General features: G+C 46.7%; 1 protein-coding gene across 1 annotated transcript in view; it reads right to left on the bottom strand.

The window, feature by feature from the left end:
- Positions 1–9,938: 9,938 nt before the first annotated feature.
- The window catches only part of PLPPR1 (phospholipid phosphatase related 1), a 209,643-nt gene continuing 203,152 nt past the window's right edge, over positions 9,939–16,429 (bottom strand). The window contains exon 8 of the mRNA XM_075825645.1: positions 9,939–12,529. Coding sequence (XP_075681760.1) covers positions 12,497–12,529 — 33 coding nt within the window. The 3' untranslated portion in view covers positions 9,939–12,496. The remainder of the gene's footprint in view (positions 12,530–16,429) is intronic.

Here is a 16,429-nt window from a genome sequence, read left to right as displayed (position 1 = left end):
GCCAACACAGACAGCAAGGGTGGTAGTAGTAGTAGGAGCACATTTAAAAAAGAGACTGGACGACAGTCACAGGACAAAGCCCTGTGGTGGGGCAGGCCTCAGGCCTGCTTGTAGCAGACGGCAGTGGAGGTGTATTGTTGGTAGTAGAGGTAGCCAACACACACAGCAAGGGTGGTAGTAGTAGTAGCAGCACATTAAAAGACACTGGACAGTCACAAGACAAAGCCCTGTGGTGGGGCAAGCCTCAGGCCTGCTTGTAGCAGACGGGCGGCAGTGGAGGTGTATTGGTGGTAGTAGAGGTAGCCAACACAGACAGCAAGGGTGGTAGACTGGTAGTAGCAGCACATTAAAAAAATTGACTGGATGACAGTCACAGGACAAAGCCCTGTGGTGGGGCAGGCCTCAGGCCTGCTTGTAGCAGACGGCAGTGGAGGTGTATTGGTGGTAGTAGAGGTAGCCAACACAGACAGCAAGGGTGGTAGTAGTTGTAGCAGCACATTAAAAAAAGAGACTGGATGACAGTCACAGGACAAAGCCCTGTGGTGGGGCAGGCCTCAGGCCTGCTTGTAGCAGACGGCAGTGGAGGTGTATTGGTGGTAGTAGAGGTAGCCAACACAGACAGCAAGGGTGGTAGTAGTAGTAGCAGCACATTAAAAGACACTGGACAGTCACAGGACAAAGCCCTGTGGTGGGGCAAGCCTCAGGCCTGCTTGTAGCAGACGGGCGGCAGTGGAGGTGTATTGGTGGTAGTAGAGGTAGCCAACACAGACAGCAAGGGTGGTAGACTGGTAGTAGCAGCACATTAAAAAAAGAGACTGGACGACAGTCACAGGACAAAGCCCTGTGGTGGGGCAGGCCTCAGGCCTGCTTGTAGCAGACGGCAGTGGAGGTATATTGGTGGTAGTAGAGGTAGCCAACACAGACAGCAAGGGTGGTAGTAGTAGTAGCAGCAGCACATTAAAAAAAGAGACTGGACGACAGTCACAGGACAAAGCCTTGTGGTGGGGCAGGCCTCAGGCCTGCTTGTAGCAGACGGGCGGAAGTGGAGGTGTATTGGTGGTAGTAGAGGTAGCCAACACAGACAGCAAGGGTGGTAGTAGTAGTAGTAGTAGCAGCACATTAAAAAAAGAGACTGGACAGTCACAGTACAAATCCCTGTGGTGGGGCAGGCCTGCTTGTAGCAGACGGCAGTGGTAGTAGAGGTGGCCAACACAGACAGCAAGGGTGGTAGTAGTAGTAGTAGTAGCACATTAAAAAAGAGACTGGACGACAGTCACAGGACAAAGAACTGTGCTGGGGCAGGCCTCAGGCCTGCTTGTAGCAGACGGCAGTGGAGGTGTATTGGTGGTAGTAGAGGTAGCCAACACAGACAGCAAGGGTGGTAGTAGTAGTAGCAGCACATTAAAAAAAGAGACTGGACGACCGTCACAGGACAAAGCCCTGTGGTGGGGCAGGCCTGCTTGTAGCAGACGGCACTGGGGGTGGATTGGTGGTAGAAGTAGTAGCAGTACCAACAGCGGCACATTAAAACAAGAGTGGACAGGACAGAATCCCGTAGTAGCAGGCGGCGGCAGCAGGCGGCAGCGGCAGCAGCAGCAGCAGCAATGTCAGATCTAATCAGTGGCATCAGGCACAGGGGTTTTAAAATCCTCACCGATCCACGCTTGATTCATTTTCAGAAACGTGAGATTTTCCAAGCTGTTGGCGGACAAACTTGTTCGCTTAGGGGTGACGAATCCGCCTGCCGCGCTGAATACCCTCTCTGACGCTACACTGGAGGGTGGACAAGACAGTACACCCATGGCAAACTGGGCCAGTTCTTGACAATGATCCAATCTGCTGACCCAGAAGTCCATGGGGTCTGGGATCTGCATTTCTGATGGAGAAAGGGCACAGTCCAGGTACGAGTGAACCTGGTTGTTTAGGTCCCTTTGGTGACTACGATGTGTGTCAGGTCGGGGTATTGGATGTAAAAATGTTGTCATCATATTTTCCAAACTGAATTGGCTGCTGCTGCCGCCTATTTCAGAGGTAGCTCTGCCAGAGGCGGTGGAACGATGAGACAGTGGGGAGCGGAGAGTGGCCCCCCAGTCAGACATGCTTGCAGCAGGTGTTTGCCGTTTGAAAGCCGTGACAAGCTGGCTGCATAGCTTCTCTCGATAATAAGCCAATTTTGCCTCCCTCTCGGAAGGCGCAAAAAACTCCCCCATTCTGGCTTTATACCGAGGGTCTAAAAGTGTGGCTATCCAGTACTAATCTCTTTGCTTCATGCTAACAATACGACAGTCAGCGCGCAAGTAACGAAGCATACAGCTCGCCATCCTGGCCAGCGTTTCAGAGGGCCCGGTTGGTTCCATCTCCGCCCCATACTGCCATGGTTGTCCATCATCAAGGTCGTCGTCAGACTCATCATCACCACCATTACTGTCATGTTGTGCGGCTGCCTCGTCCCCTATCCCTTCCTGTGATTCCATCTCCAAATCCAGCTCCTCTTCAGGTCCTGTTTCCTCATCCTCATCCTCCTCCTCCTCCTCCACATCCATAGCCAGATGTGATCCTTCCTCCATCCTTTGCTGAATCATTGCTGTGAGCGTTTGCTTCATAATGAATATCAGCGGTATAACATCGTTCATTCCGCTAGCGTCACGGATCACAAATCGTGTGGCCTCTTCAAAGGGCCTCAAAACGCGACATGCGTCTCTAACCAGCTGCCAGTGCCTGAGCTCGAAATTACACTGGCTCCAAACGCTACCCGTCTGCTGCATCAGGAAATCATTCACGGCTTTCCGCTGTTCGTACAGACGGTCCAACATGTGCAGGGTGGAATTCCAGCGTGTTGGAACGTCGCAAATCAGGCTGTGTTCTGGGAGATTGTTTTAACGCTGCAAGTCCAGGAGGGCGTGCTTAAATGCATACGAACGTCTAAAGCGAACGCAAACCCTCCTGGACATGGCCAGCACACCCTTCAAACCAACATATGACTTTAAGAAGCGTGTTATGACCAGATTGATCACATGTGCCATGCAAGGAGCGTGTGTCAGGTGACCTAGACGCAGTGCAGCCACAACGTTCTTGCCGTTATCAGAGACAACATTGCCCAGTGTGAGTTTCAGAGGAGACAGCCAGCGTGCGATTTCCTCCTTGATGCACAGCAGCAGCTCCTGCCCTGTGTGGCTTTTCTCGCCCAGGCTCAGTAGGTGTAAGACAGCGTTGTGGCGCTTCACCTTGCACCTATGAAAAGAGGAGGGAGGAGGAGTGGAAGATACGCTGTGTCCTGTCGGGGACGGGAAGACCTCCAAGGAGGAAGGCAAGGAGGAGGAGTAGGAGGAGGAGGATGGTAGGCGCCTGGTATCCGGAGTTGAACCAGAAAGATACAAGCGTGGAGGTGGTAATGCCTGGCTTTGCTGCGGTGGTGCATCGGACTGCAAAATATTGACCCAGTGGGCCGTGAAAGACATGTACTGTCCCTGCCCATAGTTGCTGCTCCACGTGTCGACGGTGGCATGTACCCTGCTGCACACGGATAATTGCAAGGACTGGCACACCTTTTCCTCCACATGCTTGTGCAAGGCAGGGACAGCTGTTTTGGAGAAGTAATGTCGGCTAGGTATTCGCCACCTAGGCTGAGCGCACGCCATCAATTGCTTGAAGCCGGCGGAGTCGAGCAGGTGGTACGGCAGCGACTGAACCACCAACAACTTAGCCAGGTGTGCATTAAGCCGCACGACAAGTGGATGACTGGGTATATATTGTTGCTTATTGGACAACGATTCCGTAATGGATAACTGACGGGACGTAGGAGGAGCACTAGATGACAGTGATGATATGATGACAACGACATGGTGGATAAGGCCTGGCTACTACTTAGATGACAGGGACTCGGAGCAGCAGCAGCAGCGGCAGAGGGGTCTTCATTAGATGTACATGATGATTGTGGGGCATGTCGATTGTCCCACATGGCCTTGTGATGCCGCTCCATGTGTTTACGTAGAGCGGTAGTTCCTACATTGCTGCCCTGCCCACGCCTTACTTTCTGCTTGCAGATACGGCACTGTGCCATGTTTTCGTCCTCCGGGAAGGTACAGAAAAATTGCCACACGGCAGAGTACCGTAAAGAGGTAGTACCACGTCCACCACGTCCACCACCACCACCACCACAGGGCTTTGTCCTGTGACTGTCGTCCAGTCTCTTTTTTTAATGTGCTGCTACTACCAGTCTACCACCCTTGCTGTCTGTGTTGGCTACCTCTACTACCACCAATACACCTCCACTGCCGCCCGTCTGCTACAAGCAGGCCTGAGGCTTGCCCTACCACAGGGCTTTGTCCTGTGACTGTCCAGTGTCTTTTAATGTGCTGCTACTACTACTGCCACCCTTGCTGTCTGTGTTGGCTACCACCCAAGCTTGCCCCTTGTCTGGCAGGCTTTTTTCGGGAGCCTACACCAGTATCAGTGTCGCCGTCACCGGCTCCTGAGCTGACCCTACCGCTGCAACGTTTTGCAGATTGACTTCTGCCCCTACCTCGGCTTGGCTGTTTATCACGGCCAGTGCCGCCACTACTACCCTCCTCCTCTGACGCCGTCATCACCTCGTCATCTGGTTCCCACGTCCTGTCTAAAACAACATCATCATCATAGCCTTCCTCATCATCCCCACCACTTCTGTCACTGTGTTGTGAATGTGATGTGACATCATGGCGGGCTCCATGCCCCCCCTCATTACTGCGTCTGCCACCACGGCTACCACCACCAACACCCCCACTACCGCAGCTATGCGTCTCGGACATTGCTTCCACCTCCACCACCGCCGCAACACACTCCGTTGGCTGACTCGCGGAAAACAAATCATCATCATCACTATGTTGTTCAGTATCTTCCTTCGCACCCGAGGATATGTCTCTTAGGACTGTCAGGAAAGATGGCTTCCCGCTAGGAAGGGGGAGCGAAGACATAGATGATGGAATGGAAACACTAGAAATACCTATATTACTACTGTCACTGTGCCAAGGAACTGTAGAGGATCTGGAATTCAACGAAACCTGGCTTGAAGCCAGATCGTCAGAGTGTTCCTGCTGAGATGACCGCGAGCCAGCCAACCAGTCCACAATGGCCGTATTGTCTAAAGTAACCCGCCCACCGGAGGAGATGGACAAGTCTGGCTTGCTGATACTGCTACTACTACCAGCAGGCACATGGCTGCTGCTACTAGTGGAACTGGGCACATGTCTTGTGCTACAAATGCTGGTACTGGGTCTGGCACTAACAGATCCAACATTTGGACTGGAAGAGGAGACGGCATGGGTGTTTTTTCCTCTACCCCGTCCTTTCACAACATTTTTTTACCAGACATTTCACTGCTGGAGTGCAGCAAGTTGAATCAAAACCTGGGGGATGAGCCCCTTCTAAAAGCGTATTCACACTGACACTGGCTTGGCAAATGGCAATGAATGAGAATTTCTATCAGCCACGCTGCAGTGCACTCAGGGAATGCTGGGCGTTGTAGTACTATGTCTACTACAAAGGCTGCCTGTATTGCAAGTTGGATTGTTATTTGTTTGTTATGTTAACGGCCGGGGATGAGCCCCTTCTAAAAGCGTATTCACACACTGACACTGGCTTGGAAAATGGCAATGAATGAGAATTTCTATCAGCCACGCTGCAATGCACTCAGGGAATGCTGGGCCTTGTAGTACTACGTCTACTACAAAGGCTGCCTGTATTGCAAGTTGGATTGTTATTTGTTTGTTATGTTAACGGCCGGGGATGAGCCCCTTCTAAAAGCGTATTCACACACTGACACTGGCTTTGCAAATGGCAATGAATGAGAATTTCTACCAGCCACGCTGCAGTGCACTCAGGGAATGCTGGGCGTTGTAGTACTACATCTACTACAAAGGCTGCCTGTATTGCAAGTTGGATTGTTATTTGTTTGTTATGCTAACGGCCGGGGATGAGCCCCTTCTAAAAGCGTATTCACACTGACACTGGCTTGGCAAATGGCAATGAATGAAAATTTCTATCAGCCATGCTGCATTGCACTCAGGGAATGCTGGGCCTTGTAGTACTACCAGGCTGCCTGTATCGCAAGATGGATTGTTATTTGTTTGTTATGTTAACGGCCGGGGATGAGACCCTTCTAAAAGCGTATTCACACACTGACACTGGCTTTGCAAATGGCAATGAATGAGAATTTCTATCAGCCACGCTGCACTGCACTCAGGGAATGCTGGGCATTATAGTACTACGTCTACTACAAAGGCTGCCTGTATTGCAAGTTGGATTGTTATTTGTTTGTTATGTTAACGGCCGGGGATGAGCCCCTTCTAAAAGCGTATTCACACACTGACACTGGCTTGGCAAATGGCAATGAATGAGAATTTCTATCAGCCACGCCGCAGTGCACTCAAGGAATGCTGGGCCTTGTAGTACTACGTCTACTACAAAGGCTGCCTGTATTGCAAGTTGGATTGTTATTTGTTTGTTATGTTAACGGCCGGGGATGAGCCCCTTCTAAAAGCGTATTCACACTGACACTGGCTTGGCAAATGGCAATGAATGAGAATTTCTATCAGCCACGCCGCAGTGCACTCAGGGAATGCTGGGCGTTGTAGTACTACGTCTACTACAAAGGCTGCCTGTATTGCAAGTTGGATTGTTATTTGTTTGTTATGTTAACGGCCGGGGATGAGCCCCTTCTAAAAGCGTATTCACACACTGACACTGGCTTGGCAATGAATGAGAATTTCTATCAGCCACGCTGCAGTGCACTCAAGGAATGCTGGGCCTTGTAGTACTACGTCTACTACAAAGGCTGCCTGTATTGCAAGTTGGATTGTTATTTGTTTGTTATGCTAACGGCCGGGGATGAGCCCCTTCTAAAAGCGTATTCACACTAAAACTGGCTTGGCAAATGGCAATGAATGAGAATTTCTATCAGCCACGCTGCAGTGCACTCAGGGAATGCTGGGCGTTGTAGTACTACATCTACTACAAAGGCTGCCTGTATTGCAAGTTGGATTGTTATTTGTTTGTTATGTTAACGGCCGGGGATGAGACCCTTCTAAAAGCGTATTCACACTGACACTGGCTTGGCAAATGGCAATGAATGAGAATTTCTATCAGCCACGCTGCAATGCACTCAGGGAATGCTGGGCGTTGTAGTACTATGTCTACTACAAAGGCTGCCTGTATTGCAAGTTGGATTGTTATTTGTTTGTTATGTTAACGGCCGGGGATGAGCCCCTTCTAAAAGCGTATTCACACACTGACACTGGCTTGGCAAATGGCAATGCATGAGAATTTCTATCAGCCACGCTGCAGTGCACTCAAGGAATGCTGGGCCTTGTAGTACTACGTCTACTACAAAGGCGGCTGCCTGTATTGCAAGTTCGATTGTTATTTGTTTGTTATGTTAACGGCCGGGGATGAGCCCCTTCTAAAAGCGTATTCACACTGACACTGGCTTGGCAAATGGCAATGAATGAGAATTTATATCAGCCACGCCGCAGTGCACTCAGGGAATGCTGGGTGTTGTAGTACTACGTCTACTACAAAGGCTGCCTGTATTGCAAGTTGGATTGTTATTTGTTTGTTATGTTAATGGCCGGGGATGAGCCCCTTCTAAAAGCGTATTCACACACTGACACTGGCTTGGCAATGAATGAGAATTTCTATCAGCCACGCTGCAGTGCACTCAGGGAATGCTGGGCGTTGTAGTACTACGTCTACTACAAGGGCTGCCTGTATTACAAGTTGGATTGTTATTTGTTTGTTATGTTAACGGCCGGGGATGAGCCCCTTCTAAAAGCGTATTCACACACTGACACTGGCTTGGCAAATGGCAATGAATGAGAATTTCTATCAGCCACGCTGCAGTGCACTCAGGGAATGCTGGGCGTTGTAGTACTACGTCTACTACAAAGGCTGCCTGTATTGCAAGTTGGATTGTTATTTGTTTGTTATGTTAACGGCCGGGGATGAGCCCCTTCTAAAAGCGTATTCACACTGACACTGGCTTGGCAAATGGCAATGAATGAGAATTTCTATCAGCCACGCCGCAGTGCACTCAGGGAATGCTGGGCCTTGTAGTACTACGTCTACTACAAAGGCTGCCTGTATTGCAAGTTGGATTGTTATTTGTTTGTTATGTTAACGGCCGGGGATGAGCCCCTTCTAAAAGCGTATTCACACACTGACACTGGCTTGGCAATGAATGAGAATTTCTATCAGCCACGCTGCAGTGCACTCAAGGAATGCTGGGCCTTGTAGTACTACGTCTACTACAAAGGCTGCCTGTATTGCAAGTTGGATTGTTATTTGTTTGTTATGTTAACGGCCGGGGATGAGCCCCTTCTAAAAGCGTATTCACACACTGACACTGGCTTGGCAAATGGCAATGAATGAGAATTTCTATCAGCCACGCTGCAGTGCGCTCAGGGAATGCTGGGCCTTGTAGTACTACTAGGCTGCCTGTATTGCAAGTTGGATTGTTTGTTATGTTAACGGCCGGGGATGAGCCCCTTCTAAAAGCGTATTCTAACTGACACTGGCTTGCCAAATGCCAATGAATGAGAATTTCTATCAGCCACTGTGCACTGACTCAGGGAATGCTGGGCGTTGTAGTACTACAAAGCCTGCCTGTATTGCAAGTTGCATGCAACGGGGATGAGCCCCTTATAAAAGCGTATTCACACACTGGCTGAGTAGTGAGTAGTGGATGAGCCCCTTCGATTGCTGGATTCCTGCCTTTTAGATTCCTAAAGCTTTCCCTTACTGCACAGAGATGCTATCCCTACAGCTCCTGTCTGTAAAATGGCCGCTGAGCTCCGTGCATAGACTTTTATTGCAGGCTTGAGCCCGCCCCTATGCTGCCTCTCGATTGGCTGGGAGAGCCGTTTGCAAGGCATTATGGGGTAGCCTGATGTCAGGTGATCTTGTGAAATCCTCCATTTTAGATGTAACATGTGGCAGGCGCCAAAATGTAGCCGGGTTCGGTCAAAACGGGTTCGTCCGAACCCGGTGAAGTTCGGATTCGCTGCGAACCGAACTTTTCCGGAAGTTCGGACCGAAACCGGGTTCGGTTGTCCCGGTTCGTTTTTCTCTAATTATGATACATGTACTGACTAAACAAACATCACTAGTTTTATATAGCTGGCATGTGAGCCCATGCATTGACGAGTGACCTATATCTGTACACATAATACAGAGGCATAGCTAGGTTCTCCTGCACCCAGGGCAAGGACTCAGTTTGGCACCCCCACAACTCTTTCCCGACATCTCCTTCCCCCTCGCCATGTTTGCTTTCTCTACCAATCAATGAGGTGTAATTTTTTTTCACCTTTTTTTTAATGTATCTCCATAAAACCATTTGTACATTTTACAAGCAATATAGTTATATAAGGTAGTTAACATAACAATAAATTAAAAGAAAATAAATTAAAGAGGTCAGTGTGCCTGCCTAAAACAGATTGTATAACTGAGGCTAATGAGACTATATGGTGACATAATGAACAGCTTCCTCTTGTAGATAGTGCCACACAGCCCCCCTTTGTAGATATTGCCATGCAGCCCCCCTTTTAGATATTGCCATACTCACACTCAGTAGATAGTGCCACACACACCACCTTGTAGATGGACCGGGACGTCAGGGTCCTCCACTAGAAGCGGAATCGCCGGCCAGAGCGTCGGGGGCCTCCCTTCGTTTTCCTTCACTCATAGTTGCGCCAGGGGCACATGCCCCGCCTGCCCCCCCCCCCCAGCTATGCCTCTGCATAATACATTTACTAATAAAATATCTACCATTGTTTCTTCTAGTGATTTACCTAGTTTTAGATATAAGTGCAATAATGTCAAGGTATAGGTCATGGGAGAGGGTTTCTCAATCCATCTGAGGTTGACTAACATAGTTTTTGTTTTGAAAGCAAAAAAAATAGGTCAAATTGTTTAAAATTGAACAGTTTATTGCTCAAAAAACTTTTAAAATTTAAACATCACCAAGTACTTATTGGTTTGGACCAGCATAAAATACAGACAGTTCAAAACACGAAAGTGATATACCTTGGTAAGTACTCAAAACTGAACAAAGTCAGCTATATGTTACCAAAAAAAAAAAAAGAAATATTCCCCATATAAGAATGACGACTGATCACATTTTTTCTTATTATTTTGTATCTTTTTTTTTAAGAAATAAAACAAATGTAGCGAAGTTACCAAGAATATTGTTTTGTACCAGTCTTCACACTTTTCTTACTCTTAAAATACACACAATCCTGTATATATCAATCATGCTTTAATAGTATTACAAGGAATTCTGGATATTCTTCAAAGTCCCATTTGCAGTGAAAATTAGCAGTGTTATATTTTACAGATATAAATTGATTTCAAGAAATATACAAACAGCAAGATTTATTTATTAAAATGTCAGCAGGAGAGGCAAGTCACATTTCTGTAGGCAAATTACTAGTCAATGCTTTCTAGAAAAGCACTAACAATATGTTCACAGCAATCGGAGTTATAGCAGAGTTTTTGTATTAACATTAGTCACAGCTTATACCTTATAGAACTTAATGAAGAAAAAAAGTTCATAGATTTGGGCAAACTTCTCAATGTTTAATATGTGAAGACTTAAAAATAATTTCATACCTCAGTTTATGTGTGTTCTTTTTCTCTCTTTGGGAACATGTAGTATAATAACTATCCATATTTTAAAGGGATATTCCCATCTTAGACATTTATGGCATATCCAGCATTGGGATACTGCACCTATGTCAAGAACGAGGGCTCCCTTGATCACGTCCCGCCTTGTGAGTTGGCTGGGGATTGGCCCAACCAGGCGGAGAATTAGTGGAGCGGTGGCTAGGATTACGGTAACAGTCAGGCTTGCTATGATACGCTGTTTCCCCAACTCTCATACAACATGTATAATATGTTACAGAAAGTATAGTGCAGGCCCAGCACTAAGCACTACACAGTTAATCAGTTTTACGGAGAGTGCTTCTTTAAAGGAGTATTTTCACTAGATACATTTATGGTATATCCACAAGTACTTCAGAAAGGAGGAGACGGAGTGAAGGAGATAAAGGGGAGAGGTGGCCGCTCTACCATAAACTGCAATGGAGATAGTCGTCTCCTCCTGTTTGGAGTGTCAAAGGGGTGATCCTCTTTCTTCCAATAGGTGGGAGTGCCAGAAGTGGAACACCCACCTATCAGACATTTATGCCACATATTGTTAATATGCCATAAATGTCCCAGATGGAAATACCTTTAAGTTTTATTGCAGTCCTTGGGAGTGGTACAATCTAACAATGTGGCCCATGGAATAGAAAAGGTTGTGCGCCCCTGATATATAGAATGGGGAGTGCTTAGACTACAGACTCCAGGTATGTATATAGATACAAGTATCACTGTACTTTTATTTTCAGGGTTATGCCGTCAGTTTAATAGAACTGAACTGCAGCAAATACAATCTGAAAAACGTTAAAGGTTCTGTTCACACTTGTGTTCATCTTTTTTGTCTTTGAATTGCTTACAGCCAGAAAAGCGTAACATGCTACAGTATTCTATCTAGTAAAAAAAAATTATGAAAACCTGACATATCCATTGTAAGTCAATAAGGGGAAAAGATGGATCCTAACGAATCATGACAGATCATAATGGAAGCCGTGACACCAGTCTGAACAGAGCCTAGTTCCTACTGACATGCAAACTTTTTATATCATTTTTTATAGATTTTCCAATAGTTATTTTCAGGAAGATCTAGATCAAACTAATGTGAGGGAAAGTAGGTTGTTGTGGACCAGATCAAAGAATTTGCATTCATGTTTAATTTTCTAAACTGCACTGGAAAATGTAAACATGGACTCTGGTTGATTGCTATGGACAACAAGGCCAAGGCAATTTAAACACATGATACCTTTATCTTTTTTTTGCGTTCCCTAATAAATAAGGGGAAAATGTGCCTGTGTGAATAATTACAAATAATCTATCAGTTGCTACTAGTCACTGCTATAAGTTAAGAAGATTACATAGTATATGAACTAAATGACTAAGAATTCAATGAAAAAGTTATGTCCACTCCTGTACACACTTCAAGTATAAAATTCTCCTGTTTTGAAAAAAAAAAATGAGTGTGTGATAGTGTTTTTCATTTACACAGCAGTTTAATGCTTATAAAATAATACAAAAAGTTGTATACAAACATCCATAACAATGACAATTAAAAGGATGGTCGTCTCTTTTTAGTGCACCATATACCATAACAGGAGAAAACACTTGCTTATGGCATAAATATGGGATGTTGAATGTTGACACTACAATAGAAAATCATATCAGGGCAAGCTACATCACTTCCTTGAACAAAATTGTACAAAAACATCAGCTTCTAACTAGATATAACATAATACTGATAATCACAGTTTAACAACGAGCAACTGTGTTTCTTGGTGGTCTCCAACTAATGTAGTATAAAAAACAGTTCCATTTATATCCGTTACATGATTCAGGTAACTTCAGTCATCGATGAAGAGTGATTCTGTTAGAAAGAATACAAATAAGAAGCATTAAAGAGTTAGGATTTAGTTCATCGACACACCTAATGTACATATGATAAAATTATATCATAAAATCATATCATTAGGATGTTAGAGAATTATTAAAGGGTAACTAAACTTTCAGAAAACTTCTGACATGTCATAGTGACATCTCAGAAGTTTTGATTGGTCACTAAAACAAATAGGCAGAAGCGCTTGGGTGAGCGCTGAGCCAGTTCGTTCTTGATTAGTGTAGGGGGTCAGGTCTGGGGTCTGTACTTAGGGGTCTGGTCTGAGGTCTGCATTTATTTAGGGTGCTTGTTCTGGGGTCTGTATTTGTTTAGGGGGTTCTGGTCTAGAGACTGCAATAGCTTAGAAGGTCTGGGGACTGTATGTATTCTATGATCTAGTCTGGGATCATAATTAATTAGTCTGAGTAAAAGGGGTTGTCCGGGCATATCGATAGGTCCTCAGTATAAAAAATGGTCTGTGCCCAGGCAACCCCTTCAACCCCTTAAGGACACGAACAATTTTGGCCTTAAGGGCAGAACAATTTTTTTATATTTCCCTCTTTGCATCCCGATGCTCATAATATTTTTTGTACGACGTAGTTGTATGAGACTTTGTTTTTTGCGGGAAAAGTTGTACTTTATGTAGGTGCCATTTTTTGGTACAAATACATTATCATTTAATTTATATACATTTTATTTTGGCGAAAATGCAGAAAAAAAGCAGTTCCGCTGCAGTTTTAATATTTTTTTTTACACCATACACCGATCATCATAAATAATGTTATACATTTGTTGTACAGGTTGTTTAGGTCGTGGCAATAACAAATATATATATATATATATGCCAGTACATTAGCCTGTGTACTGATTGTACACAGGCAGTTGGTAGGGCATAACTCAGTATGCCCTAGCAACAGGAAATATGTTCAGACAGCCCTGGGGTCCTTCAATGGACCCTGGGCTGTTTGGCCATACAAGTTATGGGCTTTGATTGCGTCACAGTTATTTTCTGTGACGCGATCAAAGTGCAGTCACCCCTCCTTGAACGCCGTGATCAGCTTTTAGCACGGCATTCAAGGGGTTAACGGCGGAGAGAAGAAGTTTATCTCCGCTGTTAGAGCGGGGCCGTGGCTGTGTATTACAGCCGTTGCCACGCTCTCGATCGCTCGCAGAGACAGCTGTACCACAGGACGAGAATGCTCGTCCTAATGCGCGAAGTAACCGCCGCTCAGAACGAGCATTATCGTCCTGTGTCGGCAACCAGTTAATGTATGGTTCTGGGCCTTTGTGTCTAAATTTGTGTGTTTCTATAGAGGCTGGAAATGGCTGCAGAAGTGATGGACAAAGCTGTCTCATCAGGAGAAGTTGCCATAATAGTCTGCGTCAGATGGAGAAGAAAAGAAAACGACTCCCATCAGAGTGTACCCAGTACTAATAGACAAATGTGTGTTACCATTCCCATTGTTAAGAGGAAGTGTCCCTGAACAGTGATACTGTCAGTGATGGTTGGAGACTGTCAGTATGTAGAGACACAGCCATTTTACAAGGGGAATCGTAACACTCATTTGTCAATGCTCGCACAAAAAGGTGGTGTTCACTATAGACATGGTAGAGCGGCAGTGGGGAATCGGGGCCCAAGTTTGTGGAACAGCCCAGGGCCTATGGTCTACTTAATCCGCCACTGATAATAGTCTATGTATTGGCTACCAGTGAGTTTGGACTTCCGGCATTACCTACATGTGGATTACAGTTGGATCCAGTGAGAGTCAACCAAACTACCTGTGGATGCCATTTGGAGCCATTGAGAGTCCACCTATCTTTGTGGTGACCGTTTTGGGTTGCCGTGATGATTGGTCTACAGTGAAGAAATATCTGCCTACTACTTGTGGATTATAAACCAGTGAGGATACATGTTAAGGATCTGCCAGGCACAGCTTCTGTATCCACGCCCATAGGTAATCAGTCTGCACCTGCTTCTATGTCTGTGAGACTGACTCCATCTTCCACCACTCAGGATGGCAGGCATAGGAGTGGGAGAGCCTATCACAGCCTGGCCAGACGGAGCTAGCTCCCGCCCTCCGTCTATTTATACCTGCCTTTCCTGTTCCTCCTTGCTTGTGATTCTTCTCGTTTTGTTTCCTGGCCCTGCTGCAGCTTCTTGAACCATTTGACCCTGCTTCATATTGACCCTGGCTTACTGACTACTCTCCTGCTCTGCGTTTTGTACCTCGTACACTCCTGGTTTGACTCGGCTTGTTCACTACTCTCCTGCTCTGCGTTTGGTCCTCGTACACTCCTGGTTTGACTCGGCTCGTTCACCTCTCTTGTTGCTCACGGTGTTGCCGTGGGCAACTGCCCCTTTTCCCTTGCTTCTGTGTATCCTTGTCTGTTTGTCTGTCGTGCACTTATTGAGCGTAGGGACCATCGCCCAGTTGTACCCCGTCGCCTAGGGCGGGTCGTTGCAAGTAGGCAGGGACTGAGTGGCGGGTAGATTAGGGCTCACTTGTCTGTTTCCTTACCCCCATCATTACATAATCACAAGCCCATTTACCTAGTCTACCCTGGTCCCTCACACTACTATGGACCCCCTTGAGACCTTGGTTCAGCAAATGCAGGGTCTCTCCCTACAGGTCCAGGCCCTGGCTCAGAGGGTCAACCAGCCTGATGCTACCATGGTAGTGCCCCTCACCTCACCTCTTGAACCCCACCTCAAGTTGCCTGACCGGTTCTCAGGGGACCGGAAGACTTTTCTCTCCTTTCGGAAGAGTTGTAGGCTCTATTTTCGTTTAAAGCCCCACTCCTCAGGTTCTGAGAGCCAGCGGGTGGGTATAATTATGTCCCGGCTCCAGGAAGGGCCCCAAGAATGGGCCTTCTCCTTGGCTCCTGACGCCCCTGAACTTTCCTCCGTTGATCTTTTCTTTTCTGCTTTCGGACTCATTTATGACAAGACTGACAGGACTGCCTTTGCCGAGAGTCAGCTGGCAACCTTACGTCAGGGTAAGAGACCTGTTGAGGAGTATTGCTCTGACTTTAGGAAGTGGTGCGTAGCTTCTCAGTGGAATGACCCTGCCTTAAGGTGCCAGTTTAGGTTGGGTCTGTCGAACGCCCTGAAAGACCTGCTAGTTAGCTATCCCTCCTCTGACTCCCTAGACCAGGTTATGGCTTTAGCGGTACGACTTGACCGACGTCTCAGGGAACAACAACGTGAACGTTTTTGTGTTTTCTCCTCTGACTCCCCCATGATGCCTCCCGAGGTTCCGTTGCTTCGTTCTTCCACGGAAGACTCGGAGGTACCTCTGCAACTCGGGGCCTCCGTGTCCCCCCAACAACGTAGAGAGTTCCGCAGGAAGAATGGTCTCTGCTTCTATTGTGGGGATGACAAGCATCAAGTGAACACCTGTCCTAGGCGTAAGAATAAGCAGCCGGAAAACTTCCGCGCCTAAGTGATCATCGGGGAGGTCACTTGGGCGCACAGGTATTTCCCGTTAATATGAAACGTAATAAAATCTTGCTTCCCTTTCAGGTCTCTTTTGGTGGTAGGTCTGCTACCGGCAGTGCCTTCGTGGATTCAGGGTCGTCTGCTAATATCATGTCTGTGGAATGTGCTATGTCTCTAGTTATGCCTTTGATTGATTTGCCTAAACCTGTCCCAGTAGTGGGTATCGACTCCACTCCTCTTGCTAATAGTTATTTTACACAGCATACCCCTGGTTTTGAACTCCTTGTTGGCTCCATGCATTTGGAGCAGTGCTCTGTATTGATGATGCAGGGATTATCGTCCGATTTGGTTTTAGGCCTTCCCTGGTTGCAGTTGCATAATGGAATACTTGGGATCTTACCAAATGGGGTAATGAATGCTTGACGTCATGTTTTTCTGTTAATTCTATTTCT

The sequence above is a fragment of the Rhinoderma darwinii genome, chromosome 1 (genome assembly GCF_050947455.1).
Source record: "Rhinoderma darwinii isolate aRhiDar2 chromosome 1, aRhiDar2.hap1, whole genome shotgun sequence".
NCBI classification, from domain to species: Eukaryota; Metazoa; Chordata; class Amphibia; order Anura; family Rhinodermatidae; genus Rhinoderma; species Rhinoderma darwinii.
The sequence above is the reverse complement of the archived record's forward strand: the minus strand, read 5'-3'. Positions and strand labels throughout refer to the sequence as shown.